This window comes from Meira miltonrushii (genome assembly GCF_003144205.1).
Source record: "Meira miltonrushii strain MCA 3882 unplaced genomic scaffold FA14scaffold_8, whole genome shotgun sequence".
In the NCBI taxonomy this organism is placed as follows: domain Eukaryota; kingdom Fungi; phylum Basidiomycota; class Exobasidiomycetes; order Exobasidiales; family Brachybasidiaceae; genus Meira; species Meira miltonrushii.
Window position 1 is genome coordinate 1 of NW_020289950.1, and position 25,536 is coordinate 25,536.

At 39.5% G+C, this 25,536-nt stretch overlaps 14 protein-coding genes across 14 annotated transcripts; 6 read left to right on the forward strand and 8 right to left on the reverse strand.

Annotated features, from left to right (window-relative positions):
* Nucleotides 1–186: 186 nt before the first annotated feature.
* FA14DRAFT_169348 (MFS general substrate transporter) lies at nucleotides 187–2,769 on the forward strand (the record flags this gene model as incomplete). Its single annotated transcript, XM_025500200.1, has 3 exons — nucleotides 187–198; nucleotides 881–1,697; nucleotides 1,769–2,769. 3 exons carry the CDS (start codon nucleotides 187–189, stop codon nucleotides 2,464–2,466), a joined length of 1,527 nt encoding a protein of 508 aa, XP_025351675.1. The 3' UTR covers nucleotides 2,467–2,769.
* Nucleotides 2,770–3,258: 489 nt separating this feature from the next.
* FA14DRAFT_158744 (uncharacterized protein) lies at nucleotides 3,259–4,044 on the reverse strand (the record flags this gene model as incomplete). Its single annotated transcript, XM_025497991.1, has 1 exon — nucleotides 3,259–4,044. One exon carries the CDS (start codon nucleotides 4,042–4,044, stop codon nucleotides 3,259–3,261), a length of 786 nt encoding a protein of 261 aa, XP_025351676.1.
* Nucleotides 4,045–6,565: 2,521 nt separating this feature from the next.
* Nucleotides 6,566–7,843, forward strand: FA14DRAFT_175566 (uncharacterized protein; the record flags this gene model as incomplete). The annotated part of the gene is made up of 1 exon (XM_025500591.1): nucleotides 6,566–7,843. One exon carries the CDS (start codon nucleotides 6,566–6,568, stop codon nucleotides 7,841–7,843), a length of 1,278 nt encoding a protein of 425 aa, XP_025351677.1.
* A 48-nt stretch (nucleotides 7,844–7,891) lies between these two features.
* On the reverse strand, nucleotides 7,892–9,341 carry FA14DRAFT_95085 (putative potassium channel beta subunit protein). The gene is made up of 2 exons (XM_025503108.1): nucleotides 9,174–9,341; nucleotides 7,892–9,113 (listed from the first exon to the last, which is right to left on the reverse strand). Exons 1-2 carry the CDS (start codon nucleotides 9,192–9,194, stop codon nucleotides 8,091–8,093), a joined length of 1,044 nt encoding a protein of 347 aa, XP_025351678.1. The 5' UTR covers nucleotides 9,195–9,341; the 3' UTR covers nucleotides 7,892–8,090.
* A 238-nt stretch (nucleotides 9,342–9,579) lies between these two features.
* On the reverse strand, nucleotides 9,580–11,134 carry FA14DRAFT_95098 (uncharacterized protein). Its single transcript, XM_025503109.1, has one exon. The coding sequence runs from the start codon at nucleotides 11,067–11,069 to the stop codon at nucleotides 9,690–9,692; it is 1,380 nt and encodes a 459-aa protein (XP_025351679.1). The 5' UTR covers nucleotides 11,070–11,134; the 3' UTR covers nucleotides 9,580–9,689.
* Nucleotides 11,135–11,370: 236 nt separating this feature from the next.
* FA14DRAFT_175569 (nucleotide-diphospho-sugar transferase) lies at nucleotides 11,371–12,621 on the forward strand. The gene is made up of 3 exons (XM_025500592.1): nucleotides 11,371–11,678; nucleotides 11,744–12,300; nucleotides 12,360–12,621. The coding sequence occupies exons 1-3, from the start codon at nucleotides 11,398–11,400 to the stop codon at nucleotides 12,584–12,586; spliced, it is 1,065 nt and encodes a 354-aa protein (XP_025351680.1). The 5' UTR covers nucleotides 11,371–11,397; the 3' UTR covers nucleotides 12,587–12,621.
* A 263-nt stretch (nucleotides 12,622–12,884) lies between these two features.
* FA14DRAFT_95101 (uncharacterized protein) lies at nucleotides 12,885–13,615 on the reverse strand. Its single transcript, XM_025503110.1, has one exon. The coding sequence runs from the start codon at nucleotides 13,582–13,584 to the stop codon at nucleotides 12,994–12,996; it is 591 nt and encodes a 196-aa protein (XP_025351681.1). The 5' UTR covers nucleotides 13,585–13,615; the 3' UTR covers nucleotides 12,885–12,993.
* Nucleotides 13,616–14,035: 420 nt separating this feature from the next.
* FA14DRAFT_128289 (uncharacterized protein) lies at nucleotides 14,036–15,088 on the forward strand (the record flags this gene model as incomplete). The annotated part of the gene is made up of 1 exon (XM_025496843.1): nucleotides 14,036–15,088. One exon carries the CDS (start codon nucleotides 14,036–14,038, stop codon nucleotides 15,086–15,088), a length of 1,053 nt encoding a protein of 350 aa, XP_025351682.1.
* A 944-nt stretch (nucleotides 15,089–16,032) lies between these two features.
* Nucleotides 16,033–16,954, forward strand: FA14DRAFT_175571 (uncharacterized protein; the record flags this gene model as incomplete). Its single annotated transcript, XM_025500593.1, has 3 exons — nucleotides 16,033–16,159; nucleotides 16,225–16,367; nucleotides 16,445–16,954. 3 exons carry the CDS (start codon nucleotides 16,033–16,035, stop codon nucleotides 16,952–16,954), a joined length of 780 nt encoding a protein of 259 aa, XP_025351683.1.
* A 127-nt stretch (nucleotides 16,955–17,081) lies between these two features.
* Nucleotides 17,082–18,273, reverse strand: FA14DRAFT_175572 (uncharacterized protein). The gene has a single exon (XM_025500594.1). The coding sequence runs from the start codon at nucleotides 18,242–18,244 to the stop codon at nucleotides 17,150–17,152; it is 1,095 nt and encodes a 364-aa protein (XP_025351684.1). The 5' UTR covers nucleotides 18,245–18,273; the 3' UTR covers nucleotides 17,082–17,149.
* A 713-nt stretch (nucleotides 18,274–18,986) lies between these two features.
* Nucleotides 18,987–20,834, forward strand: FA14DRAFT_95108 (uncharacterized protein). The gene has a single exon (XM_025503111.1). It carries the CDS (start codon nucleotides 19,043–19,045, stop codon nucleotides 20,744–20,746), a length of 1,704 nt encoding a protein of 567 aa, XP_025351685.1. The 5' UTR covers nucleotides 18,987–19,042; the 3' UTR covers nucleotides 20,747–20,834.
* Nucleotides 20,835–22,500, reverse strand: FA14DRAFT_95109 (uncharacterized protein). The gene has a single exon (XM_025503112.1). The coding sequence runs from the start codon at nucleotides 22,296–22,298 to the stop codon at nucleotides 20,922–20,924; it is 1,377 nt and encodes a 458-aa protein (XP_025351686.1). The 5' UTR covers nucleotides 22,299–22,500; the 3' UTR covers nucleotides 20,835–20,921.
* Nucleotides 22,501–22,566: 66 nt separating this feature from the next.
* FA14DRAFT_162753 (uncharacterized protein) lies at nucleotides 22,567–23,822 on the reverse strand. The gene has a single exon (XM_025499748.1). It carries the CDS (start codon nucleotides 23,802–23,804, stop codon nucleotides 22,617–22,619), a length of 1,188 nt encoding a protein of 395 aa, XP_025351687.1. The 5' UTR covers nucleotides 23,805–23,822; the 3' UTR covers nucleotides 22,567–22,616.
* A 32-nt stretch (nucleotides 23,823–23,854) lies between these two features.
* Nucleotides 23,855–25,430, reverse strand: FA14DRAFT_95111 (uncharacterized protein). Its single transcript, XM_025503113.1, has one exon. It carries the CDS (start codon nucleotides 25,355–25,357, stop codon nucleotides 24,059–24,061), a length of 1,299 nt encoding a protein of 432 aa, XP_025351688.1. The 5' UTR covers nucleotides 25,358–25,430; the 3' UTR covers nucleotides 23,855–24,058.
* Between the last annotated feature and the right edge of the window lie 106 nt (nucleotides 25,431–25,536).

Consider the following 25,536-nt stretch of genomic DNA (forward strand, 5'->3'; position numbering starts at 1 on the left):
ATATATTGCAATGGTATATGCAAACCAGTCGCTCCATTTTGAGAAGCTCTTAATCTCATTGCGCTGGCAGGTGATGAACCAGGATGATAAGACATGTTTATCATTCTATTGTCACTTGAACGGCGTGGGTGCGGATGAAGTGATGATGGTGAGAAAGTTGTCACTCCACTGTACTGATTTGCAAAGATGGCTTGTAATGTATATTCGTTTGTTTGGTAAACGCGCGCGCGCGCAGTGCCGTGCGCGGTAATTGTGGTACACCGCCACTGTACGCGTAAGAACAAAAAACAGTCCAAAAGTGTGGTTTGTTGGCACCAACTTTTCTACCACCAACGATAGCCTTACTAAGCAGAATGAAGTACTTTTGATTTTATACACTAACGTTTACTAAAGTATAGGGTTGTACTGCTTAAAATCCTTATTCCCGCTTTAGTACAGTCTTTTCATTTGATGAAAAGTTCAATATCAGCGCACGTTCTCGGCATGATAAAAACTTAATATTGTCATGCCTTAGCGTGTAAAAAGACAATTCCCGCATGAATTAGCATGTGGCCAATCAGTCCTACACTGAATTACTCCTTGAAACCCCCTTAATCTGCTAATACCTCCTCCCAAATCAAAAGACGCCACCGTGCCTACCAGGAACGTCAGTAAGGATTTTAATTCCTAATTCCTATTCTACACTGAAATGATACGCTTTGTTCCTGCTTATCTGCTTCCTATGGTTGAAATAAATACCGTCGGCTCGTCTCTACTTGTGTTTGAATGAGAACCATCATCTTCCTCATTCATAAAGCATCTCACAATGTCTAGCGCAGATTCACCTTATATTGTACCTAATGAGGAACCGATTCATGATCAAGAATTAATCGAAAAGAAGGATCTCTCACCTAAAAGTGAACAAGTAGGTCAATCTGATCAAGTCATTGACGCACAATCATCTGATGCATCTCCTAAAAAAGGAGGACTTGGTCCTGTCGCTTTGATCTTCGCTTGTGGTGCAGCTCTTTTCAGTGATGGTTATGTCAATGCAAATTCCGGGCCAACAGGTGTGATCTTGAAACAAATCGAGAAATACGGAACCAATCCTGGATTCTCCTATTTTAAAACTTTATACAGTTCTATGGCTTTTGCAGGTACCGTTCTGGGTATGCTTTTATTCGGTGTTCTCAGTGATCGAATTGGACGCAAATTTGGTATGATCTTTGCCAGTCTTTGGTTATCGCTCTGGAGTGTTTTGATCGCTGGAGCATACGGGGCAGGCGGAAGTGTGAAAGGCCTATTTGCCGCCCTTGAAGCATATCGATTTATCATGGGGATCGCAATAGGCGCAGAATACCCGGCTGGCAGTGTTGCATGCTCTGAAAATACCGAATCAAAAGATGTTAATGGGGGTCGTCAACAAATGTACTTCATCATGGCCACAAATACCATGATCGACTTAGGCTTCGTTGCAGCAAATCTTGTTGCTTTGATCATGTTCCAAATCTTTGGGAAGAATCATTTGGAATGGGTTTGGAGAATGACGTTGGGATTAGGAGCAATTCCTCCTTTTGTGGTTTTCTTCTTCCGTACAAAAATGTCTGAAACGAAAGCTTATAAGCGTGGAGCCATTAAACGAAATGTTCCTTGGCTATTGATCTTACGTAAATATTGGGTTCGTTTAACGGCTGTCTGTCTTGCCTGGTTTATTTATGGTGAGTTTTTGCTAGCGGGATAATGTATGATCGATATTAACCATTCCTTTACCTTTAAATTCTTTAAAAAGATTACGTGAGCTATCCAGCAGGCCTATACTCGAGTTATTTCGTCGATCAAATTGTTCCCGATGACACCGATCTCACAAAAGTATTGGGATGGTCCACTTTGATTAATGCGTTCTATCTGCCAGGCACGATCATTGGTGCTTTCGTTTCCGATCGTCTTGGTCCGAAGAATACCATGATTACCGGCTTGATCTGTCAATGCGCTATCGGATTTGGTCTTGCGGGTGGATTTGGAAGTTTGAAAAACAATCTTCCTGGAATCGTTGTTTTATACGGTATCTATGTGGCTTTCGGTGAATTTGGTCCAGGTAATAACTTAGGTTTGTTAGCCAGCAAAGCCGTGGCTCCGTCCGCAGTTCGAGGTACGTTCTACGGTATTGCCGCTGCTGTTGGAAAGATTGGCGCATTTACTGGATCTTATGTTTACACACAAATTCAACAAGATCTCGCACCGCAAGGCGAGTCGAACAATTTATACTATTCAGGTCCGTTCTACATTGGGTCGGGGCTAGCAGTCGTTTCTGCTCTTATCACATACTTCTTTATTCCCGCTGTTACAAAGGATGGCATGCAAAAGATTGATAGAGAATTCGAAGAGTATCTAGCTGCAAATGGTTATGATATGTCAAACATGGGCTTGTTACAACCTAACGAAGAGGAAGAGACGGAGATCGAGAATGCGGACAAGACATCTGATTAATCAGGTTATGTTAGATATATTTCGCAATGAGATTTACGATGCCATTTACTCACACGGTAAATGGCTGTAGCGAATCTTGTCCTTTTGATCGATCTCACGGTAGAGAAGTAGGTATATGAATCAAGCTTCAGCCACTATTTTTGGAAAGCTTGAATGCTATATGCTAAGTTTATCTGCTTTTGTTTACATAATACTCTCCCCTTAATGTGCCATAGTCGTATCCCGAAAGCTTAGCTTTAATTCATTGAGTGTATATTGCTAGGATAAAATAGCCGAGCATCGGAATAAGAGAAAGTGAAAGCCATAAAAGCCACAAACAGTGGCATTAAACAATCATCTGTATGCGTTAAACCTGCATCGGGTATTCTTCCACATATATCTAGCCTTCAAACCTTCGATAGCAATAAATGTCTGTGAGACTAATTTGTTCCTACAGATATACTCGTGAGTGAAAGACCTTAGATACAGCAATAAAGTAAGATATACATTAAAGCTATCCTTAAACCCGTAACAGTTTTATTACAGTCTTTTCCTTCGCATTTTACGTCACACGTGACAAACGAGCGTATGAAGATTGTTCGTTTAAGCCCTACTTGATTAAGATGTAGATATGAATAGGATATCTTTTATGACTCGGAGAAATAGAGTTTTTATCGTTGTTCTCTAGACTGACCGTGATGCAATATAAGGTCATTAAATAGAATATTGTTAAAATATATGAATAAGAGAAAGTATGAAAATACAAAGGGAAGAAAACAGAAATCAGAAGAAAAAAGCATCTAGCTTTAAGTGCTAGTTGGAAAACAACTTGCTCTTATCGATACTGGGAGTACCAGAAGCACCAGTTGCTGCAAAGTTGTTTGTAGTACCTGGCATTGCCGGCATTGCGGCAAAAGTAACGGGTAATCCGCCTTTAACGTCTTTAACAATCTTTCCTTCACTAGTGGTTTGTTGATGGCTTACCAAAGAATCGGTTGCAGCAATTGAAACGTCATGGAGTGTTAAACGGTCGTAGTTCAATTGAGATGTTTGATTGTTTACCACCAGTTGCCCAACCTCTAAACCTCCTTTTTCCTGACCTTGCCACAAAAGTGCGTGCTTTGAATCGAATCCGGTACGAGTTGGGATTAATGGACTCCCTTGGAAAAAGATGTCCACGTTAGCGTCCCCACCATTTGGTCGGTAATAGTTCGCATAAACCAGTTGTCGGTTAATCTTATCTTTATCCTTTCCGTCGAAATCACACGCTTGATGGTTAACGGTCGCACCGTTCACATCCCCGAGTACAGCAGTTGCACAATTACTCGGGTTAACGCCATCGGCTACCAAGAAACCGAATTCATCCGGTGAGCGATAATAGTTGTTGATCTTGCATTCCCAAAAAGCAAAGCTAACGGCTTTATAATCACCTTTTCCGACTTGACCAAGCGTATTTTGCTGGCCACCGGTTCCTACTTGATTGGTGCCGAGGGCAATATTGCCGGTATATTTCTTTCGGCAATCGCTTTGAGCAGCCTTGGAGTGGTAGACTGACGTTGCTAAAATGAGGGTGAGAATGAGTGAGAAGTTGGACTTCATTGTGGAATGCAAAAAAAAAGATGCTGGGTGAATTTAGGTAAAAAAAGTGAAAATCTAGTGGTATTTAAGCTTTTCAAAGATTCTGAAATGCTTTGAACTGCTCAAAGAAATCTAGATGAGGAGTTTGGTAAAATGAGCTAAATAGGAGTATTATCGCCAATTAGGGTGAGGGGTGCCCGGTAATGGCCAAGATATGGGATTGTTAAGGGCTGTAAGACCCCTTTTAAAGGATTTCATATACTGCAATACTACTGATCATCCTTACAAGGGAGCTTTCCGGCCTGATTTGTCCGTCGGAACATAATGAAGAGGTAGGCTCGGCGTAAAAGTCATTTAGCAATTCTATATATACTGTATACCAAGAGGGGTATAAATAAGAATAATAGGAGATGACTCTTTCTTATAGTTTAATATTAAGCTCTTGAGGGGTCGAACCTGTCGATAAACTCATTCTTCATGATCGAAAGGGTATACTTTTACAGGGTTAAGAACGCCTAAAGATTTAAAGAGCTACCAACCGGCTTCACTAAAAACCTGGCCTTAGCGATAATATCAGTTCGCTTTGGCGTTAGGGACATAGAACTTCTGTTTCTTATTCTTATATTAATCTAGAAAGGAAGTGATAGAGTAGCTACCAAATCTACATAACCTACTCTCGTATCTCTTTTACGAAAATACACCGATGCTACCGGACTTCAGTTAGAGTCGGATTAATAATATGACTAAGAGCTTGATATAGCACTATCAATATTTTACAGTCTTTCTGGTATTAAATACACACAAAAATCATGGTTTATATTCTAGATAAGTATAAAAAAAGGTAAAGAATACGAATCGGAAAACATAAGGAGAATATATCAAAATATTAACATAAATTTGTAACAATATAATTTCATAGCTATCAAGTCAACAGTACCAGTATACGAAATATATATTACGATATATATCGTAGGATAATGTAGCAACTCAGACTTATCAGGTTTTCCAGTCTGTACGAGCGGACCAAGAAACGATAAATAAGCATAAGAATTTCCTGACTGAGGTAAGCGTGACTACGATTCCGTTTCTGAGATCGGCAGGGCCGGTTTGTTGCTTGTGCGGGATTGATTAGGTTATATTCTGCGTTTAAAAATGATAGTTAACATGTAGGCATTGATTTGGTCTACTCTTATACTCTACAATCTGGTGCTTTTGGCCGAAAGGCGCCACAGTGCCTAGTATATGAATACTCGGTTAAAGTACTACCGACGTTAGACGTATCGGACAGTATGCAGGGCGAGTATCCCCCAAAAAAAGTATTTACCTTGTAAGCATACAGCGGAGTATAGAACTACCTTATATTATGTTTATCTCCCGTCTCTCCCTTTCTCTTTCCTAGACTATGCGACACAAAACTTATAGATTTATTGTTCGGCCAATTTTACGTATTTTTGACCGAAAACAAAAAGGAAGTTGGTTACCTTTATTGCTTGTGGCTGAAATATACGCGAGATTGACACTGAATCTCCTTTTACAGAAGATAGACAAACTGTTATACGCCAGGAGGTGCAGCAATTGTAAGGTATACGGGCACAGTAAGATCCGCTTTTTCAAAAAGATAAACGCATAATTGGGAAGCTATGTTATTTCCAACAAGTTGGGTCTTTAGCCACAGAAATGCGGGTAAGGGTAAACAGGGTATGTACCTGTCAATGGGAACGGGAACGCTATGCATGAGTCGCATAAGGCTCCCGTCACGTTTGAAAGATTTGTGCATTTTGACAGCATGGGAAGCGGAAGATAGAACAGGAATAGCCTTGAAAACGTCAAATGTGCGTGTGCGTATGCGTGTGCACGCTGGCCCCTTTTTGTATATGCAGCCTGATACACTCCCGGCTTTGGTGAAGGGAAAGTACACATACTCTTGTGTGTGGCTGATTGCCACCAACACTATGTCCCGATTCTTACTGATCACTTGTACTGCAGTGCCTACTGTACAGTAAGGCATTGCGATGACGCAAATCTCATGCAGGACACTTTATGAGAAAACAGATATCTGTTGACAGCACACAGAGCTGGATGAAAAAAAAAACCGGCTCGGCTCACACTTAATACATGCATGCAATTCAGTTTTACCAGCATTTTGGGGCCAGTCCTTGGCCTTAGATATTTTATTCTCGGTCGGAACAAAGCTTATCGGGCTTACTCCCGTATCAAGTTCACAGGTATCAGAAAATAGTAGTAAAGGAAAGATGACGGGATTAAGGCTCGGGACGTCAACCTAAGTAAAGTGGCTGGCTAATATCTAAACAATGAAAACACCACAATTGTATTGCTTCTTACAATGGTCGTGATCCCGACTTTTCCTTTAAGATAAGGAGCTATATGAATGACTGTTCTGTGCCGATAGCATAATTTATAGATCAATTAGCATAAGGCAACTTTTAAGAGATAAAGGAATTCTGATGTCTTTGATCGTATAAAAGTGCTATAAGTATTAAAGTCTAAATTTCAAAAAGTCTCTAATCTCAAAAATCAAAAAATGAATTTATCCAACGATTATCTACAACAAATCTCAACCAGCATTTCACCTAAGACTCAACTAAAGAGTCTTTCAAGAGAGGAAGAAATCAACTCACACGATCCTCAGGATAATGCTTTATCGCAGCAAGATCTTGAAAAATTGACAGAATTTTTACGGAGTGAACCTCAATTTTGGTCAACACAATATCAACCTTTATTATCACCGGCAGAGCAGTTCTCATCTGCTACTTTCCCTTTCTTAGAGAATACACAGAGTACAAACGAAGATAGTCAAGCGTTACATCAAGGACAACACAGCGATGACAGTTGTGAAGATACGTCAGACAGGCAAATGAAAAATTATGCAATACTCTCACAGCTTTGGTATCCGTGTTCAGCAGAAGCCACGATAGGTGAGCAATTAGATATTATACAGTTTCCGGTCTCTTATCGTGAGCTCGTTTACCGTTGGATCGCTTTAGGCAGACCTCAATTACAGCTTTTGAAGACACCGTTAGACACAAAAGCGGCATGTGGACAAATAGTTATAGATTTACAGCAAATGTGCGAGGCACAGGAAAATAGTATCATAGAATCAATTAGAACCTATCTGGATAACGGTTACAATGCCCGGGCTATGACGTTCGCTCACTTTGCATCTTACTTAGATGTATTTTCCGCCGTACAAGCAGAATTAGCTTGTCTGGAGAATGGATTACCGAAAAATACACAGAATATCTCACGTCTTTATGAGGAGACATGGTGGAATTGTCTGCAAGCATTTGATGTTGACCGCTGGATATGTACCGCCAGATCGTCACACAATTGTTTGCGGCATTTCCTTTGGGGCGAGGTGTACGATTGGCCGCTGCAGATTATTATAGATAGCTTTCAAATTTTCAAGGGTGGGCGTTCGTGTATAAGATCGATGCTGGCAAGTCCTGAAGTGAGGGAGAGGTCGGCGCTGCATACAAATTTATCCGTACTTGGACTAGTAGACGGTGAGGCATATTCAGGGTTCGAGACATCGCCAGAATTCAAGACATCGCCAGGATTTAAGACATCGCCTTCTTTAGATGGTTTTACTTCATACTGGCAGAGTGATAGGGCGGCTTTCGAATCACCAAGTTCTACAGATACTTCTTCATCAATGCCGGTCACGCCGATTCTGAATGTATCGAATCAGCGAAGGGAATCGTCGATCGGGACGTCGTTCAGGTCGGAGAGTATACTAGAGAAGGTGAAGGAGTATCAGGATTTATGTGGGAGGTGTAGGAGGGGAGGGGTGTATATATAAGAAGAGATGAATGCCATCAGATTATTAACTACAAGTAAGACAGAAAACCCTAATCCGATAAGGGGGAATTTGAGGTTAATATCACTAATATGAAAGGTAGCTAGACCCTTATTTGCTAGTTAGGGTTACGATAATAGAAGTAAGTGTTTTATCTAAATTCTTCTAAGTAGAAAAAGAGTTTATCCAATTTAGACAAATCCTTAAAGAAATAGAAAGTAGTCATTGCTATCATATTTTATTTGACTCTTTACATCTCACGTCCATAATTTGGTAATGGTTCTGGTTTGTTAGCTAGAACTTCTTCGATTTGATGTAGGATATCAGGAGTTAATTTGTCAATCACATCAAGTGCTTTCAAATTCTCTAATAATTGTTCCGTTTTTGTAGCTCCAAGGATGACTGTAGTAACATTTTCATTCTTGGCAGCCCATGCTAAACTCAAGACTGTTGTTGAACAAGATAAAGAATCGGCAATTTTCGTTAATTTTTGCACTTTTTCAATTTGACTTTTTCCTTCAGGTGATTGCAATTTCTCAAGAGTTTGCTTGAACGAGTCTTTTAGAACGTCTAAACGAGAGCCTTGAGGGATACCTCCGTTGTATTTTCCAGTAAGAAGTCCGCCTTCCAAAGGTGACCATGCCATAATGCCAAGCTTGTACCTTGAGTATAAAGGCATGTACTCCTTCTCAACAGGTTCGCGGTATAATGCAGAATAATGTTGTTGATCGGCAAGAGGTGGCTCTAAGCCTAATCGTTCAGCAATCCCGTATGCCTCTTGAATTTGTTGAGCAGTCCAGCAAGATATACCCCAGTAGAAGCACTTTCCTGTTTGGATAAGATGATTGAATGCTTTAACGATTTCAACCATTGGCGTGCTAATATCGCAGCGGTGGGCCATTATGACATCCCAATATTCTAATTGAGCACGTTCAAGGCTTGCATTAGCCCCTTCGATGATGTGTTTACGACTCAGACCACGTGCGTTAGGCTCTTTTCCACCCGTGCCAAAGAAGATCTTTGTCACCATCACGACATCACTACGACGCCAACCCAATTCTTTGATTGCTTTTCCCATTGAAGTTTCACATTTTCCAGAGCTATAGACTTCGGCAGTATCGAACGTGTTGATTCCATTCTCGAAAGCTAGCTTCATGATCTCTTTCGTTGCATTATCTTCTACTGAGCCGCCATACGTTAACCAACCACCAAGTGAAAATAAAGACATTCTCAATCCTGAATTACCATAACGGCGGAATCGCATATTTTTCGGCTGATAAGGGAGACGACGTTCAACATTCAAGTATCTTTCTTGCACTTTAAGCGAACTTACATCATATTCGGGACGTGACATTTTTGTATATGTTTCAGGGCTGATGATGATGAGGATAAAGAAGAGAGAGAGGGACGCGCACACACTTTCCTTACTGTAACAACCTTCTAGGCTTATTTCCCCACCGGGTCATGCGGAACGATTTCATTCGGCATAGAATGACCCTTGTGCAGAATGGCTTCAGAATATGAATTTGGAATTCGGTAAATTTGTCATTATTTCTCTAATTATGTTGAAACTGTAAATGTACATGCCTCCGGATATAAGATCTACTAGTGTACAAAGCGATTGTCTAAATCCTGAACATCGTTTAAGTGCTTAAATTGGATAAGCATGACCATGCATGATAAAATTAGCGTACTTGTCCACGTCCTAAGAATGTGTATCTGCCATCTTGAATGTCATCATACAACTTTTTATAAAGATGGAAAAGATATAATCATCATTTTCTATATACAACATACATCTCTACTAATAATGACCGTCTTCATAAAGCGGTCAAGATATTTGATATCGTTATCGCACCGATACTCTTTGTGCACCGCGCCAACCCCTCACCCGCGAGAGAATCTGTTCCTTAACTCCTTTTCTTATTTCTAGGCCGTACCCAAACTTTCTACCTGCTTTACCTCCTTCCAGCATCCCATCCGATGTAAGGGGACGAGCAGCAGCCTTGACCCCGCCCGAAGTCAAGTCACTGTCCCGCTCTCCGGTTGGCGAACGAAATTGTGTGACAAGCGGCGGCCAGACGCTATACGACCTTAGAACAGACTCATCTTTTGGCGGTACCGGATCCATAAGTAAGCACGAATTTTTAGGATAGCCTAAAGGATTGTTAACTCGAGACAGGGCACACACTGTCAGATCATAAGGTTGACGAATTGCATAACTAGCATGTGCTAGAATTTGAGCCGCACCACTCAACGTTACTGCGTATGCAGCCATTCCTACAGGGAAGCGGGATTGCTGTACTAATCGCTGAAGCGGCTCTCCGGCTTGACGAGCACGTTGAAGTCCGTAATTAGGCCAAACTTTTCTGCCTCCTGGTTCCTCATCTTCTTCTAAAGTTACTAGATCATCATTATAAATCACATAAGGTCTTGGATCATTTGAGTTTTTTCTCTTTGGCCATGCTTTCTCGTCTGATGCTCCTAGCCAGAATATATCCCATTCGCTCGTATGCCAAGGATCATGTTGCTTTGGCGCACGTATACGCTGTCTATCTTTGTCTAAGCCTTGCAGAAGACTTGAAAATGGTCCTTGCAGCCTTTCCAAAGCAAGCTTAAAATCTAAATCCCACTCCGCGTCGTCTTGAATGATGAGTGCAGATTCAATTCTTTCCTCTACAATTCTTCGCATAATATTCAGATTCGAGCGGTAGCAAGCAAATTGACCTTGAGTAAGAGAATCCTGTTCGAATTGTGGATGTAATGCAACATTTGGCATTCGAACCTCATCCGTGTTATTTTTATTGAACGCACTGATATATTCAAAATCTATATCAGAAATTAAGCCCATGAGAGACATTAAATCACGACGATCGGTTCTCATATCCAGATTAAGAATGAAAACTCGTTCAAAGCCGAGCGTACTATTCATCTTCACAGGTTTGTATAGCTGATCGTCCTCGTACTCCATTGGAAGTGTAACGATCGAAGAAGGTGATGCGTACTTGAAGTACTCGGATTCTGTCAGCTCAGGAATTTTCCTGATAAAGGAGAAAAAGTATACGATATAGCAAACAGTGATACAAAGAATCAAAAAGAAACCTTTCTTAATCTTCACTGATGCTCTAGATCGACGCCGCCTATCTGTAGTGAGACGAACAGCTTCGGTATCGAATTTATCCGAGTATCGCGAGTATACGACTCCTTTTTCGTCGAGAAAACCTATCATTCCATATGAAAATTGAGGAGGCTGAAAGAAGCGAAGACCTTATTCGCAGAATCTATACTTATATATCATATTTTTCAGATACAGTAAAGGTTATCCAGAAATTCATAAAAGACGCGGTTATATTTAAAAGAAACTGGTTAAAAATTCTGGGTTGTTCAGCTCCAGATTTTCTTGTATAATCGCTAAATAATTCCTTAGGGATAGTCTAAACCCAGATCCGCGCTTCTAGGACTATATTTTATCGTATATATATACTAGAAAGATTTTACTATATAAGCTTTACGGCCAGCTACATTCGACTTAAATAATCATACCTAAAGACGCTTAAATGTTTGAAAAGGTTTATACTCTAGACGTAACACGGTCATCTGTCTTTATGGATCCTGAAGATTATAAAACACCTGGCCGTCAAGCCTCGCCATCTCATCTATTCAGAAGAATAAAGCGCTTTTATCATTATCGTGTTGTAGGGTTTATATGCCTTACGACTTTATTTTTAGCTTTACTGTTCTCCGGTAGCACAATCAAACCTTATAAAGACACAAAGACTTTGAAAAATGGATTATTCCGTTCCACCAATCAAATTTTGCGACGTCGAGATGGGTTTATGTAAGTTTACAATATAATCCTATATATATAGAATATTATACTAACTTTTTAGGTTTAAATCATAGAATGATAACCCCAACTCTAGGACGAATGGAACTACTACCAAATTTTCTAAGGCATTACGCCTCTAACGATGGAACTTCAATCAGAGCGCTTATTCTGGAATGGGTAGACGACGCAACTTCGCCAGATCCAAAATTCATTGACTCCTTACGTTTTTATCCGGTACCAATATATCTAATACGACCGAAAACACGTAGCTTGAACGAGCGATTCAAACCACTAGAAACGTTATCGCATAACTTTATCATCGCTTCCAACAGAGAAGCTAAAGAGTATGAGGCTAAATACTTTTCCAAAGCGGTTTTCTCAGTGGACGACGATATCCTTATTCCTCTTTCTGACCTCGAACAAGCTTTCACAATATTTACACAGCCTTTTCAGACTACCACACGTATGATTGGATTCTTTGCGCGTAGAGGAAGCAGTGCAGGGAAATACATCACTTCATACAAACCAGAATACAACATAGTGCTAACGAAAGGTGCTTTTTTACACCACGACTGGTTTGAGAAATACTGGGAGGATAAATACTCGGAACTTCGCGATTTTGTGACACTAAGTGAGTTAAGATGATTATATGATTAAGTGAATAAATCTAACCTATCTTCTTATTTATAGACTCGAACTGCGAGGATATTCTTATGTCCTACATCTATGCAGATGAAGTCGGTATCGCGCCTATGTTCTTCCTTTCAAAGTATAAGGATCTAGGCTTGGTAAAGGGGATTTCAACAAAGCCGTCACACTACGATTTTAGATCAAAATGTATAGAGAAGTTTAATTACTTCTTTGGAGAAACAACATTAATTAGCACGGATATCATGATCAAGAATTTAGGAGCTTAGTCATGTACAATACTTAAAATTCATTCTATTCAGCCCGAGCTATCTGTCTACGATAGGAAACCTTACCTACTATGTTTAAAAAAAGCAGTTTTTGATAATTATATAAAATGTTAAAAAACATAAAAGCTATAGTGTTAGAATATATAATTCAACGGCTTATACCTACTGTAAGAGGCACACATTATCTAACACCTCTATAAAGCTGACACACGGTAAAATAAGAATCACTCGCAGAAGGATAGTCCTATCAAGGGGATGGTATTTTCATCACACTTGTATAGCAATAGAGCTATTAACCCTAGATTTTATATAGATTCCGGAATGCGATATAGAGATAATAAAGAAAGATAGGGTTGAAGAAGTACAAATTTAGGCCTAAAGTAAGAAATAAAGTGAGGGAAAGAGGCTTATTTACCTGTTTGTACTGGTGGTGGAGGTCGGGGCGAGTGATAATGCTTAGAGCAGGTACCATTTTTTCGACAATATCCTGAAGAACACTGACGCGCAGATGTGCAAGGTGTTCCAGGTTTTTGTCTTCTCGAACATTTGTTTGTAGAACTATCGCAGTAACCCGATTTGCATGCTGTATCAGCACCAAAACAATTGGAATTATTGCCTTTTTGCCTAGCACATCTTCCAGTTTTGCGCCCACAGTAACCAGTTCCACAAACATAGTCATGTTTACAATTTGCTCCTCTATTGCGTAGCTTGAAGCATTTGCCCGAATTTCGACTGCAGTATCGACTAGAAGGACAGTCACGATCTGAGCTACAATTACGAAGACGCTTATTCCTTGCCCGTTTTTCGAGATTCATTTCTTGATCTTCATCGTCGGATCCTGCAAACACATTCAGAGCGCGGTAGGTCAAAGTAGCCATAAGATTTTCATCGTCTACATCCCGATTAGAAAGTTCGGGGATCGCTAAAGTACGCGCACACACGGTTGACGTTAGCGTGAGGATCACCGCGAGCAAGATGAAAAGCAAAGCGTGCTTCATATCTTCGCTTTTGATGTTGAGTGAGTATGTTTTATGTAGAAGTAAGAACTTGGATATCGAGATGGGACTATAAACAGCCTTTATATATGTTCGTAAATATATAGCGCACCTTACCGTCTATATCCTACCAAGTCGGAAAAACCCAGAAAGTTGTATGAGGTACAACGCACTTAAGCAAAGTAAGAATACGTGCATTACTTACCGAGTAAAATCTTGGTGCGGGATCGGTCCGATCGTGTGTTGTGGCTTGTTATAGCATTCGGTGAATTACATCTACAAATGCCCACTCAGAGTAATACCTGGGTCTAGATCCAATTCTCTCTTGCTCAGTATGGTAAGGAATAAAGTTTACGATAACTTATACCAGATATATAGAAGCCTTTTATTTTTAGGAATTCATTTTTGATTTCGTGCCCTCAAAGTCTTTAACAAACATTAGGAAAATCTCAAGATGAAGACCTTACTGCTGTTAACCCTTACGGCCTATACCTCATTCACAACTTATATTCTTCATAGATCAAGAAATGTTCCCGCAAGCGATCAGTATTTATCGGCAACATCAGTAGTGATGGGTGAGCTAGTAAAACTTTCTATCTCAGTAGCCCTACTTTATAAAGATAATTGGTACCAAGACTCGTCTCATCAATTACCTAATACGAAAAAAGACTTGATCAACACGGAGTCGGAAATATCTTTAATTGAAATCTTTAAGAGGGTTTGCGATAAAGATATTTTACGTATCGTTTTCCCAGCAAGCCTTTATGTCATACAGAGCATGTTTCAGCTGACTGGTATGATGTATCTCTCACCTTTAACATATCAAACTTTATCTCAATTCAAAATCATTGCCGTCGCATCTTTATCTACCTTTCTTTTAGGTAAAAGGCTTAATTCACGTCATTGGATTGCTATTTTTACGCTTCTTATCGGAGTCATCATGGTTCAAATGAATGCTAGAGCCTCTCTTATACACAGACTGGTTAAAAAAGACATATTGCCGGATATCAAACCGGTCGGTATTGATGTTTTTATCGGTCCTATCTTTATTTTGGTTTCTTGCTTCCTAGGAAGTCTAGGCGGTATCCTATTGGAGAAAAAAATAAAGCGAGATTCAAGACCAGGGGCCCTCTGGATTTTCAACGCCCAGCTTTCTATTATCAGTCTACTACCGGCTTTCTGTATTCTATTATCAGAATGTTACCAGAAAGGAGTATCTAATCCGTTTATAAACTTTTCATCGTTAGCATGGATTACAGTTTTTGCTCGTGCAGGCGGCGGTATTCTCGTGGCTTTAATTTTAAAACACGCAGACAACATTTTAAAAGCCTTTGCAACGTGCGCCGCTATTCTTCTTACACTATGTGTGACTGCTATCTCCTATGGCATATATCCATCTTATCATGTCTGTATAGGGGCCGCTATGGTGATTACCAGTACTGTAGGTTATGCAATAGCCGAGCAACAGGAAAAGCAAACAGCGCAAATGCCGATGGAAAAGTCTTAGCCATATAAGCTATGTAATCTATATTAATATATAAATGAAAAAAAATATATTTAAGCATAAAATCTCTTGATCATTAAACTCTATATTATCTTATTCTACCTCTGAGCTCTAAAACAGTATTTCACCAATAAGATAAAGTCAAGTGATAGAGAAGACGTAAACAAAGTTTAGTAGAAATCCGAAATATTTTAGAAAATCGTAAGATTAATATCGGTTAAGGTCTCTGCTCCTGTATTCTAGCTTAATTGATCGATAGATATAGACCTCTTTAAAGGTATGGAATAAATTATTAATGACAATTATCCTTGCTTAAATATATCATAAATTACTGATTATAATAGACGGTAAGAAGAGAGGAGGCTATATACGTCTATTTCTAGATCTTCTCCCATCTCTTATCGTTGAAAACTGATGTATAGTGAAAAAAGGAAGGATTTTATCCTCTATCCTACTTTCTCTAGTGGTAAAAGGCTACTTAGGGTTAGAATTTTATTCTAACCCTAAGTAGGTTTTCAACTACTACTTAACTTATCGAAGTATTAAATAATTTGAAATAAAAGAAAAGATACTATACCTTCTATCTATAAGTCTATATACTTCCTATAGCCCTTTCTTACATTTATTCTAGGATAAGTCCTTTAGCATTATATCGAGTTACTGCTTCTTTGTAAAACTGGGTGATATAACGCCTCTTCGGGACGTCAGAATAAGGCTAATATCGATCTACCTCTAAAGTACTATATGACACGACTAAATAAGGCTAAGGTAAGAAACCTTCTTGTTATCCAAGATATAGACTGATGACCCGGTTTTTATTCAATTTTTTCCTTAACCATAATATAACATCTTGAAATAATATATAAAGCAGTATTCAGGAGTGCGTCTAACGTAGATCCGTTATTGGTATATATCTACAAATAACATCTCTACACCGGAATTAGGAAATGACGGCTATATCTCCATGGAACGTTACCTTAGAGGACTTTACATGTTCTTCAACACAAATCAAGCTTACTGCTATATCTTCAGAGCAAAGGAATCTTCCATCGATGGTAAAGCTTATAATCAACGGTAAGCTATCTTAGAACACTTATAAAATAACTCCCTGAGTAAGTCTAATATATCTTCTTCTTTAGGCACTACTTTTGATTTCGCGTTCGAGGAGCAAACGAAGACTATAGAGACAGTAGACGCCACCAGCGATACTCTTATTCAAGCCGAGCAAAGTTTACAGTTTGATCCTCCTATCACACTTCCAGATGGATTTTATCCTGTTTCGGTAGGTTATCCCGATGGGAAGGTAAAGGTAAAGCCTAGATTATAATGTTACTTATAACGCCTTTCCTACACTTTCAGATTTCCTTTCAGTTAACAGATGAAATCGAGTTTTCGTACGTAAGCGATCTAGAGCCTATCAATCTTATAGGCTGTGTCGCCACTAATTCTGAGGATAGCAATATAACTGAAGTTATTGCCTCAACATGGGCCACAAGTTCTGAAATTCAAACTCAGTATCTACCAAGTCCTACTTCAACTCAGTTAGATTCAGTCACGACAGATTGGGTGATTAAACCTTTCGTAACGTCAAGTGATGATTCTCTTCAAGCTATACCAACTTTAGCTCTAGGTGAGAGTACTGACAATAATGATGATACTTCAGATAATACGCGAACGCAAGACGAGTCACATATTGCATATACGAAAAGTATTAAATCGGCTGTACCTGCTGCTATCTTATTTTCCTTACTAGGCCTTATCATATTCTTTATGATTCGCCGTTACCGTAAATTAAGGATGAAGAAAGAAAGATCATCTTTCTACGTATATGATAATGAGTTTAATACCTCTGAAGAAGGTCGTTGTTAGTATAATATATATTTATATCGTATATTCTATAAATGAATAATGAAATTTATTTTATATCGGTATAAAAACTTTATAAAGATATTTAGAGTGAGTAACAAAGATCTAATTAGAAACAGATTAATAACTAAAGTTTCTACATACTTGATAAGGCACGAGTAAACGAATTCTATTTTTAGGTCGATAACGTACTACTGGCTATAGAATAGAACTAATTTCTACACGAATACTATCACGTATGTTCCACGAGAATGATGAAGGTCCATCTTCATCAGGCAAGGGATCTGTATTAGTACCGCCATTATCGCTATTTCCGATATTGTTCTGCGACTTCCATTGGCTGAAAGGGGGTGGCGTGAAGGAAAAAGAATCTAATTTACCGTCCTGCGTTGCCTCGGCAATAGTCAGGTCATTCGCTCCATCAATAAGGCCTTGAGAGGTAAGATATAAAAGTTTCGCCGCACCAATTCGAGTTATAGCATATGCATGCAGGCAAACGGGATAGTTAGATAATTGGATAATTCGCCTTCTTGACTCAACTTCTTCCTCTAAAATGCTAGATATTGGAATCCCATACGTATCAAATACCATTGTGTGGTCTACAGCGATCCATTCCCTCTCTGGAACTCCTTCGTCATTCATAAGTAAGTAGGGGACATTTTGAAGATTAACATCTACCCTTTTAAACTCTTTAACGTGTGGAGGTTCACGACAGGTACCAAGGCGTAAAATGTCCCATTGTGAAGAAGTCCACGAAGGGTAGTAATCATCTATACTTTGGTTTGCAATAGCCCGCTGTAGAGCATATAGAGGAGCCTTAAAGTTACTCATGATATTTTTAATGTTGACATCCCAATCCACGTCGTCCTCTAGAATTAATGCTGTCGCAGGTTGATTTTCATCCTCTAAAAATGCTCTCCATACATTGGCATGTGCTCGATAACAGGCTAACTTTGATAAGGGCATATCATCTGGTGAATATCGTGGAAATCCATTGAAAGTCTGTTCACGCGAAGTTAAGCGGAATCCGGGCACTCGTTCAAATTGTAAACCTGATAAGCTTGTCATAATAGCTAGCTGATCTCTTCTGTCATGTCGCTCATCAAGGTTGATAAGATATACCTTTCCAAAGTCGAATGTAGCATTTGTCTCCGGTCTATATACATTAGAAGCTGCTATTGGTAGGTCTTCGAAACGTATTGGTAAGGTTGGATTGACGTGTTGTACCTGCGGAAGATTGAAAAAGTAGTAGAAGAATATAAGAAAGGTGAGACATTCGAGATATAAAGTCATTCCTATATTTGGTATATCGTAGTAATAACGTAGCCAGGAGAATTATTGACGAGCATTATATTTTTCTGTTGGCGCAGCGCAAAAACGGTTTCACAAAAAGGGAATATATTTATCTTAGGATAACTTATTGTATTTATATACTAGTTAGAAAATATTATCGCACTTATTTAGACGAAAACGCTAGTCGAGTATATAATTCTATGAGACAGATAGTTTATTAGATTTGTATATTTCTATACATGATAAACGATATTTTTTAGGCCATCTTAAGAAGTAATCTATAGTACAGTAGTGTGATATCGATTTTTCGAAGACTGGTAGAGCTCTACTACCTCTCTTATCTCAAATCGTGTTTATAAGCTCTAATCCTCCTTATTTTTTAATCATTATATCTATATCTATAGGAATATAATGAACATATAGTATATTATTCAGCCTATTCATTTTAAGCTCGACGAAAGTCTACTTATGTAGAACCCAGAATAATAAACTATGATTGTAGAGTATCAGAAGAGACAAATCTAGCTAAAATCAGTTCTCCTGTTCTGGAGATATAGAAAATAAATGGGTGGCTATTCTTCAGTAATAACGCTACTCTCCTTTCATTTATATACCCTTCTGAGCGCTGCGCGCTGCGCAGCGCTTTCTTATAAAAGAAATATTTTCTGGGTTTTCTAGATTGCTATATCTACAAATAAAATATAATAATGTCGGGTAATTCTATCGATAATTTAACTTATCACGACCATCTCTCAATATAAAGACGAAGCAGTATCACCACGCTACTACCTTCTTTAAATGATACGTTTCCAAAAAGAAGAGAAGGAAGATGAATCTACTTTACTACCTACTTCATTATACAGTGTAAAACATAGGCCCGGTATCAGGAAAAGGGAAAAGGGCATATCAAGACTAATCACTTTCATATTCATACTGCTCATATTTCTTTTTTTCTTCCATTATAGAGAGGAAAATGAGATAAAGTGCGCACCAGCATGGTCAAGCATTTCAGCATTACATTGTCATCATAAAGCTGGCCAGGAAAAGTTTAATAGACTGTTACAAGACCAATCGCGCTCAGTCGATCAAGCTATACGACGGTATAAGCAAAAGTACAATCGAGAGCCGCCGCAGGGATTTTCACATTGGGTAGAGTATGCTTTAGCAAATGATTCACCAATTATCGATGATTTTGATCAGCTAGAGGCTGATTTAAAGCCTCTTCGAAGCGTACCACCTGATATTCTAAAGGCAAGAATTTACTCTGGTATGAATCAAGGTTATGTCAAATTAGCTGAAATAAAAAATGGGAAAGTCACGATGGGTAATGATGAGCTCGGTCCTATACCAAAGCGCGCAAGAGCTGCTACAGCCTTGATTGAACCTATTGCACAATTCTTACCAGACATGGAATGGCTAATGAATTGGGGTGATCGTCAGGTCGTACGCGGTCAAGCAAGTCCTAAGGATCATGAAAATGAACAGGTAGTCTTATCACCTTTTTCGCCGGAAATAGCAACATCAGTCCTTACAAGTCAATGTACGAAAAACACGTTAGCAAACACTTCAATTTCTGAAGACAGGCCGTCTTTAGATATATGTAAAAACACGACTAATTCAGCCCTCGCGAGAGAACACGGTGTCTTCCATAGTAAAGCTGATGGATTTAAAGCTTCGCTTCCTGTAATCTCAGTAGGCAAGTTCTCTACCTTCGAAGATATCCTTGCTCCTTGGTGTTACGGAGAGAATGGATATATCATGCACAAGGATGATAAACTTCCCTCCTTCCAATCAAAAGAACCAGCCCTATACTGGAGAGGGGGCACAAATGGCTTGACTCCTACCAACGTAGAAAATTGGCAGTATAACCATAGAGCAAGAATTCTAATACGTTTGGCACAAATGCAGGAAATGTTGGCCGATAGGCTCGGGTCAAAGAACTTGAGAAGTGTCCAATCGCAGCTCAAAGATATAGGCTACAATTTACCTTCTCTGACCAAAAAACAGACCGAGGAGCTTAGTAGGCTTTCTCCTAAAAATTTCAACGTTGGGCGTGCTAGAGGGAACCTTTTCCCAGACCGAGAGTTACAGGAACACCCAGCCGAGACCTCTGTGATTGAGTCAGTTTTAGGACGTCTAGAGGAGAATGATCGTACTGTAGCTTTTAACTACCGTTTTCTACTGGATATGGATGGTTTGGGGGTCTCGTGTCGATTCTACCGCTTAATGGGTAGCGGAGGCGTCGTTTTTAAACAAACACAATGGGCTGAATGGCACGACGATCGACTTGTACCGTATGTTCACTATATTCCCATTGATTTGGATGCTAGTCAAGTACCTGCGTTTATGGACATGATGATAAACACAGATGTAGGCCGTGATATCGCAAACACCATTGGCGACGAAGCAAAGCGCTGGACAAGTACTGGCTTACGTAAAGTCGACCTTACAGTGCTTTACTACAGACTTCTCTTAGAGCTTGCTCAAATCTATCGAGGTTGACTGAGATATGCATCAGAGAATATAATGTACAATATCGTTTCGCTAAAATCTGTGTCAGTCCGATAGACAGGTATGGAAGTCCTTAAATGTGAGCTCAACAATGTACAGGAATTCTTAAACGACTGCATTGGCGTTAAGTATGATACAAATGCAGTACAGACTGGCATAAATCGAGCTAGAATTTATTTGCCTCCATTTTCTGGTAAATGTCAGCTCGAATACTATTCTTGATGGATCTCGAATATCCTAGCCAGGGATTGTGATTTAATTTTTCGTCCTCTTGAACAAACTTGACGCTTGCCGGGTGAAATTTATCACTGCTTCGGAACTCTGCATCGATAGCCTTCCACTGATCCATAATTGGCGGGCTAACGGTATAACTGCGAATTTCACTGTTGACACTCATAAGCATTAGTTTCACATCGATAGGCATATCGAATGCTTTCGAGAAATGATAGAGCAACTTTATCGCGCCCTTTTTCGAAACAGCGTAAGCGTTTGTGCAGATAGGTTTATTGGAAAGTGTAACGATACGGTGATAGTTTCCGGCTTCGATTTGAGAAAACGTTTCCTGATCAGCTTTTTTGGGAAGGCTCAAATTGTACCCGCCTAAGAACTGTGTCAAGTGTTCATGCGTATGTTCGCTATAGTCTAGGGTACCATCTTTGTATGCAACGTAGGGTGGGTGATCTAGATCGACTTCTCCCTTACGATCACCCTCTTTGAATGGCAACTCTATGCAAGCTCCGATATTTAGCACGTCCCACTCAGAGGTGAGCCATGGATCATTCTTTGTTGATACGATATTTGAGTCATTTTTCCGATCGAATGATTTGATCAAAGTAGCTAGCGGCTGTTGAAGGCGTTGGATGGCATATTTGACGTCAACGTCCCAATCGCTATCGTCTTCCAAGATCAAAGCCGAAGAAAGATTTTCGTCAAGGATATGCTGAATTGCATCCATATGTCCTCGAAATAGGGCAACCACTCCTCTGTCCTTTGTCATTTCCTCATTTTGCCAAGGTAAACCGGAATCCTTTACACTTTCCGGGGTACGGCCATCACTAAAAGTGAGATCTATGCCTTGGGTTCGGGACATTATCAAAAGTTGATCCTTTTTATCCATTCGATAGGGTAAATGGATAACAAGGATTTTTTGAAAGCCCAAAGTGGAATTGACGGGATTTGTAGAATAATTGCCGGAGAAAATGTGCGGTAAAGTTGCCATTTCAGGTTGTGTTTCGATCCAGTCCGACATTTTGTTCTGGAGAACAACGTCAGTAGACACACCTCCTGCGTCTAGAGTTTTGTGTACAATGCCCAGAAAAGTGAAACCAGAAACAATAATCAAGAACGCAAATAACAATCTATATCTACGGAAGATTGAATTTTGAGACGACCTCATTGAAGCCGGCAAGGTTCGATTATCGTATGGCAAGATGGAGCCCATATTGATCGATTCCGATGGTACTTGAGGTGAATGTGGCGCTGATGAATAGGGATATCTCCATTCTGTTGATGAGATATCCTTTTCAATATTTGAAGCAGACATTTTTTGGGAAGATGGATGATGGTGGTGATGTGGACGTTCTCATAAGTAAGTAATTTTTGGTTAAATTCGAATTAAGGTGTGTCTCAAACGAATGAACACTGGTGATGTAGGAGATGAGGCACTTTTACACTGTTATGCATGATTTGTTTGTTTATCTTTTTTAGCGCATAAAGACCTTCCCGTTCGTTCGAGAGACTAGAGGCACTTTAAGACACAGTGTCACCTTGTAAAAGGCTAGACCAACGAATGTCATGCTGTTTGATAAAATAGACAAATTTTTTGTATTATTCTGATGTGATACTATACATATGTACATGATTATGCACGAGCATAACCAGCAATTGCAGCGATAACGAGGGCTGTTCCAAACACTTGCGATGCGGTAACGGATATACCAACAACGATTGCGCTCAGATAAACGGTTCCAATCAAAGAAATTGCTACAGCGAAATTCTTGAGAATATTATCTGCATACTTCATCGTAAGTGAAGCAATGATACCTCCGACAATATTCATTGCAATCAAGGCCCAAACGTATCCGGTAAAATATTGGAAAGGATGAAAGCTTGATTCGTAGATTGCGTTTGCAAATACGGGAACGAGAGCGGGTAATAAACTGAAAAATGCTAAAAAGACGTTTGTTGTCCAAAAGTGTAACTTCTTCTTAAGAAGCATTTCGATCAAAACACCGCCTAAGCCTGAACAAATAGATGCCCCCAACATAGCCAAAGTACCAATCATTAAGCTCCATTGGGTACGAAGTACGACTGGTGATGAACTTTCAGATACTGACACATCTTGTCCTGAAGTAGAGGCGATCACTGTATGTCCTTTTTGAATCTCAGAAGAAGAAACCAATTGAACGGTAATTGTTCCGATTGACAAAACAGCGATACTGAGCCAGTGCTTATAATTTAGCACTTTACGCAAGATGAGAACGGAGAAAATTGCAGTAAAGGCTAACTTTGTTTGACCGACGATTTGATACTCGGCCGGTGTTAGATGCCCTGCTGCAAAGACTTGTAGATTGTTTTGGAAGACATAAAGAATCGAAGGAGGAATCAATCGGAAAGCGGAAGTATTAAAGATTTCGTCTGAGAACTTTTGATAGAATCGTTGAAATTTTGTTTTTTGAGCAAGATCTATATCCATCGTATCCTGAATGTCTAGTGCATTAAAAGTCGACTGATTTTTTTCTGCTTCATCTGCTTCCCAATTTGGCTCTGCAGATCGGGTAGGAATTGGAATATATTCATCTTTACGATTTGATGATTCATTTCGCAATTCTTGATTTGATTCAGTAGCTAATCTATGAATAGTTGCACCAAGACTGAGGAGTAATTTTCCGAATTCCATATAAACAACGGCCATAGGACCAAAGAAGACGTGTCCATTTGCATCAGATTTTCGAGCGACAGCGGCTAAGATTGTATAAAAAATTGTATGAGGAATGAGTAAACCTAAAGAGGTGAACTTTAACACCAAATTCTTGCGAGAATCGTCCATGTTGTTGGGGGATTGGTGGTGTAAAGGGAAAGAATACAACTTTTGCATTTGGCTTTGATCTTTTTAAGAACTGCATTAGGCAATGTCTCACTGTCACTTTATGACTGCCGAAGTGCCAGTCAGGCACCAAATCTGAACGCGCTGCGCTTAGCTTAAAACAAAAGATTTCACGCGGGATCTGCGTTCGATAGAAAAGTTCGATAGACTACAGTATTATATTCACGGCAACATTGCATAGAAGCAGCACTTTTACATCAAAAAGGTCGATTCGATTCAACCAATTCTTTAATATACCTTCGAGCACTGTTTTTCAAAGAAGGCGCATGGCCAACCCAAGGATTATGATTGCTTGTATCAGCTTCTTGAACAAATTTACCAGAATCAGGAAAGAATATATCGCTATTCCTGTGTTCTGAATCTTGAATTTTCCATTGGGTCATAATGGCAGGAATGACTGACCAACTTCTTATCAAGCCTTTGTTGCTCAATCCAGCATAAGCAAGGTCAATGGGTTCTGTAATACCTTTGGAGTAATGGTAAAGCAATTTCATAGCACCCTTTCGAGACACTGCATATCCGTTCAAACAGACTGCTTTGTTTGTTAAAATTGCTAAACGACGATGTTTCATCCCGTTTGTTTGTTGGGCATTTGGTTGGCTTCTGCTTGGTGCTGTATAGTTGTACTTGTTCATAATGTCCCGATTTTGCGGTAAAGTATCTTCCAAGTCGGCCAACGTTTTGTCCTCATAAGCAACAAGAGGAGGATGTTTCAGATCAATTTCGCCAATATGATCATTCTCTCCGAACGGTTGATCAAGACAAGTTCCGAAATTGATTACATCCCATTCTGATGAAAGCCAAGGATCATCTTTTGTGGATGAGAGCAAAGTCGCATTTGCTGGTTTATTGAATGAGTTTATCAAAGTTGCAAACGGTTGATGAAGTTGTGCCATTTGATATTTGACATCCATATCCCAGTCGCCATCATCTTCAAGAATAAGAGCTGAACTCAAATCATTCTCAAGAATTGCTTGAATAGCGTCCGAATGACTTCTCCAAGATGCTACTCCTGTTCTTCGTGTTTCCTGAAATTCTTTACTTTGCCATGGTAAACCAGACTGCTTTAATTCAGATGGGGTTCTTGCATTGATAAAAGTCATATCGATTCCTTGCAGGCGAGACATCATTAGTAATTGGTCCTTTTTATCAGATCGGTATGGTAGGTGAATAACGAAAATCTTTCCGAAGCCTAGAGTAGAATTCACGGTATTTGACGTATAAGGACCGGAAAAGTCATTAGGTAGGCTTACTCGTTCTGGTACAACTGTGTTCCAATCAGACTTTTGTGGTATACTTGTAGATGGTTTTGATGACCCAAGGTGAAAGAAAACCCATACCAAAGCCAAAGTAACAACGGTACCAAAAGTCCATGTTTGCCATTTAGAGAACTTTAGCGTTGAGAAATGTTGGTGAGCTGTTTTCTTTTTCTTTTCCATCACGCGTGAGTTTGGTAGCATGTAGGACTCTTCATCCTCCATATGAGGTGATGCCATTTTTGAAAAGTGGTTGTTGTGAAGAAGATGATTAGGATAACATTGTGAATCGAGTTTAAGTACTGTCAGACAGTATGCATTGCATTACGCTAGCTAACCTTCCCGCGTCCCGCCACGATAGTGCTTGAGTGCGCATATGCAAGATTGTTTGTTTACCTGCATGAGGCACTACAACAGTA

What these genes read in the sequence shown, in the direction of transcription:
- FA14DRAFT_95085 (XM_025503108.1), bottom strand. Translation starts at nt 9,194, where the DNA reads ATGTCACGTCCCGAATATGAT. An exon ending in TGTCACGTCCCGAATATGAT is followed by an intron (nt 9,114 to 9,173) that starts GTAAGTTCGCTT and finishes CTCCCTTATCAG; the next exon opens with CCGAAAAATATGCGATTCCG.
- FA14DRAFT_95098 (XM_025503109.1), bottom strand. Translation starts at nt 11,069, where the DNA reads ATGATAGGTTTTCTCGACGAAAAAGGAGTCGTATACTCGCGATACTCG.
- FA14DRAFT_175569 (XM_025500592.1), top strand. Translation starts at nt 11,398, where the DNA reads ATGTTTGAAAAGGTTTATACTCTAGACGTAACACGGTCATCTGTCTTT. An exon ending in CGACGTCGAGATGGGTTTAT is followed by an intron (nt 11,679 to 11,743) that starts GTAAGTTTACAA and finishes TTTAAATCATAG; the next exon opens with AATGATAACCCCAACTCTAG. An exon ending in TCGCGATTTTGTGACACTAA is followed by an intron (nt 12,301 to 12,359) that starts GTGAGTTAAGAT and finishes TCTTATTTATAG; the next exon opens with ACTCGAACTGCGAGGATATT.
- FA14DRAFT_95101 (XM_025503110.1), bottom strand. Translation starts at nt 13,584, where the DNA reads ATGAAGCACGCTTTGCTTTTCATCTTGCTCGCGGTGATCCTCACGCTA.
- FA14DRAFT_175572 (XM_025500594.1), bottom strand. Translation starts at nt 18,244, where the DNA reads ATGACTTTATATCTCGAATGTCTCACCTTTCTTATATTCTTCTACTAC.
- FA14DRAFT_95108 (XM_025503111.1), top strand. Translation starts at nt 19,043, where the DNA reads ATGATACGTTTCCAAAAAGAAGAGAAGGAAGATGAATCTACTTTACTA.
- FA14DRAFT_95109 (XM_025503112.1), bottom strand. Translation starts at nt 22,298, where the DNA reads ATGTCTGCTTCAAATATTGAAAAGGATATCTCATCAACAGAATGGAGA.
- FA14DRAFT_162753 (XM_025499748.1), bottom strand. Translation starts at nt 23,804, where the DNA reads ATGGACGATTCTCGCAAGAATTTGGTGTTAAAGTTCACCTCTTTAGGT.
- FA14DRAFT_95111 (XM_025503113.1), bottom strand. Translation starts at nt 25,357, where the DNA reads ATGGCATCACCTCATATGGAGGATGAAGAGTCCTACATGCTACCAAAC.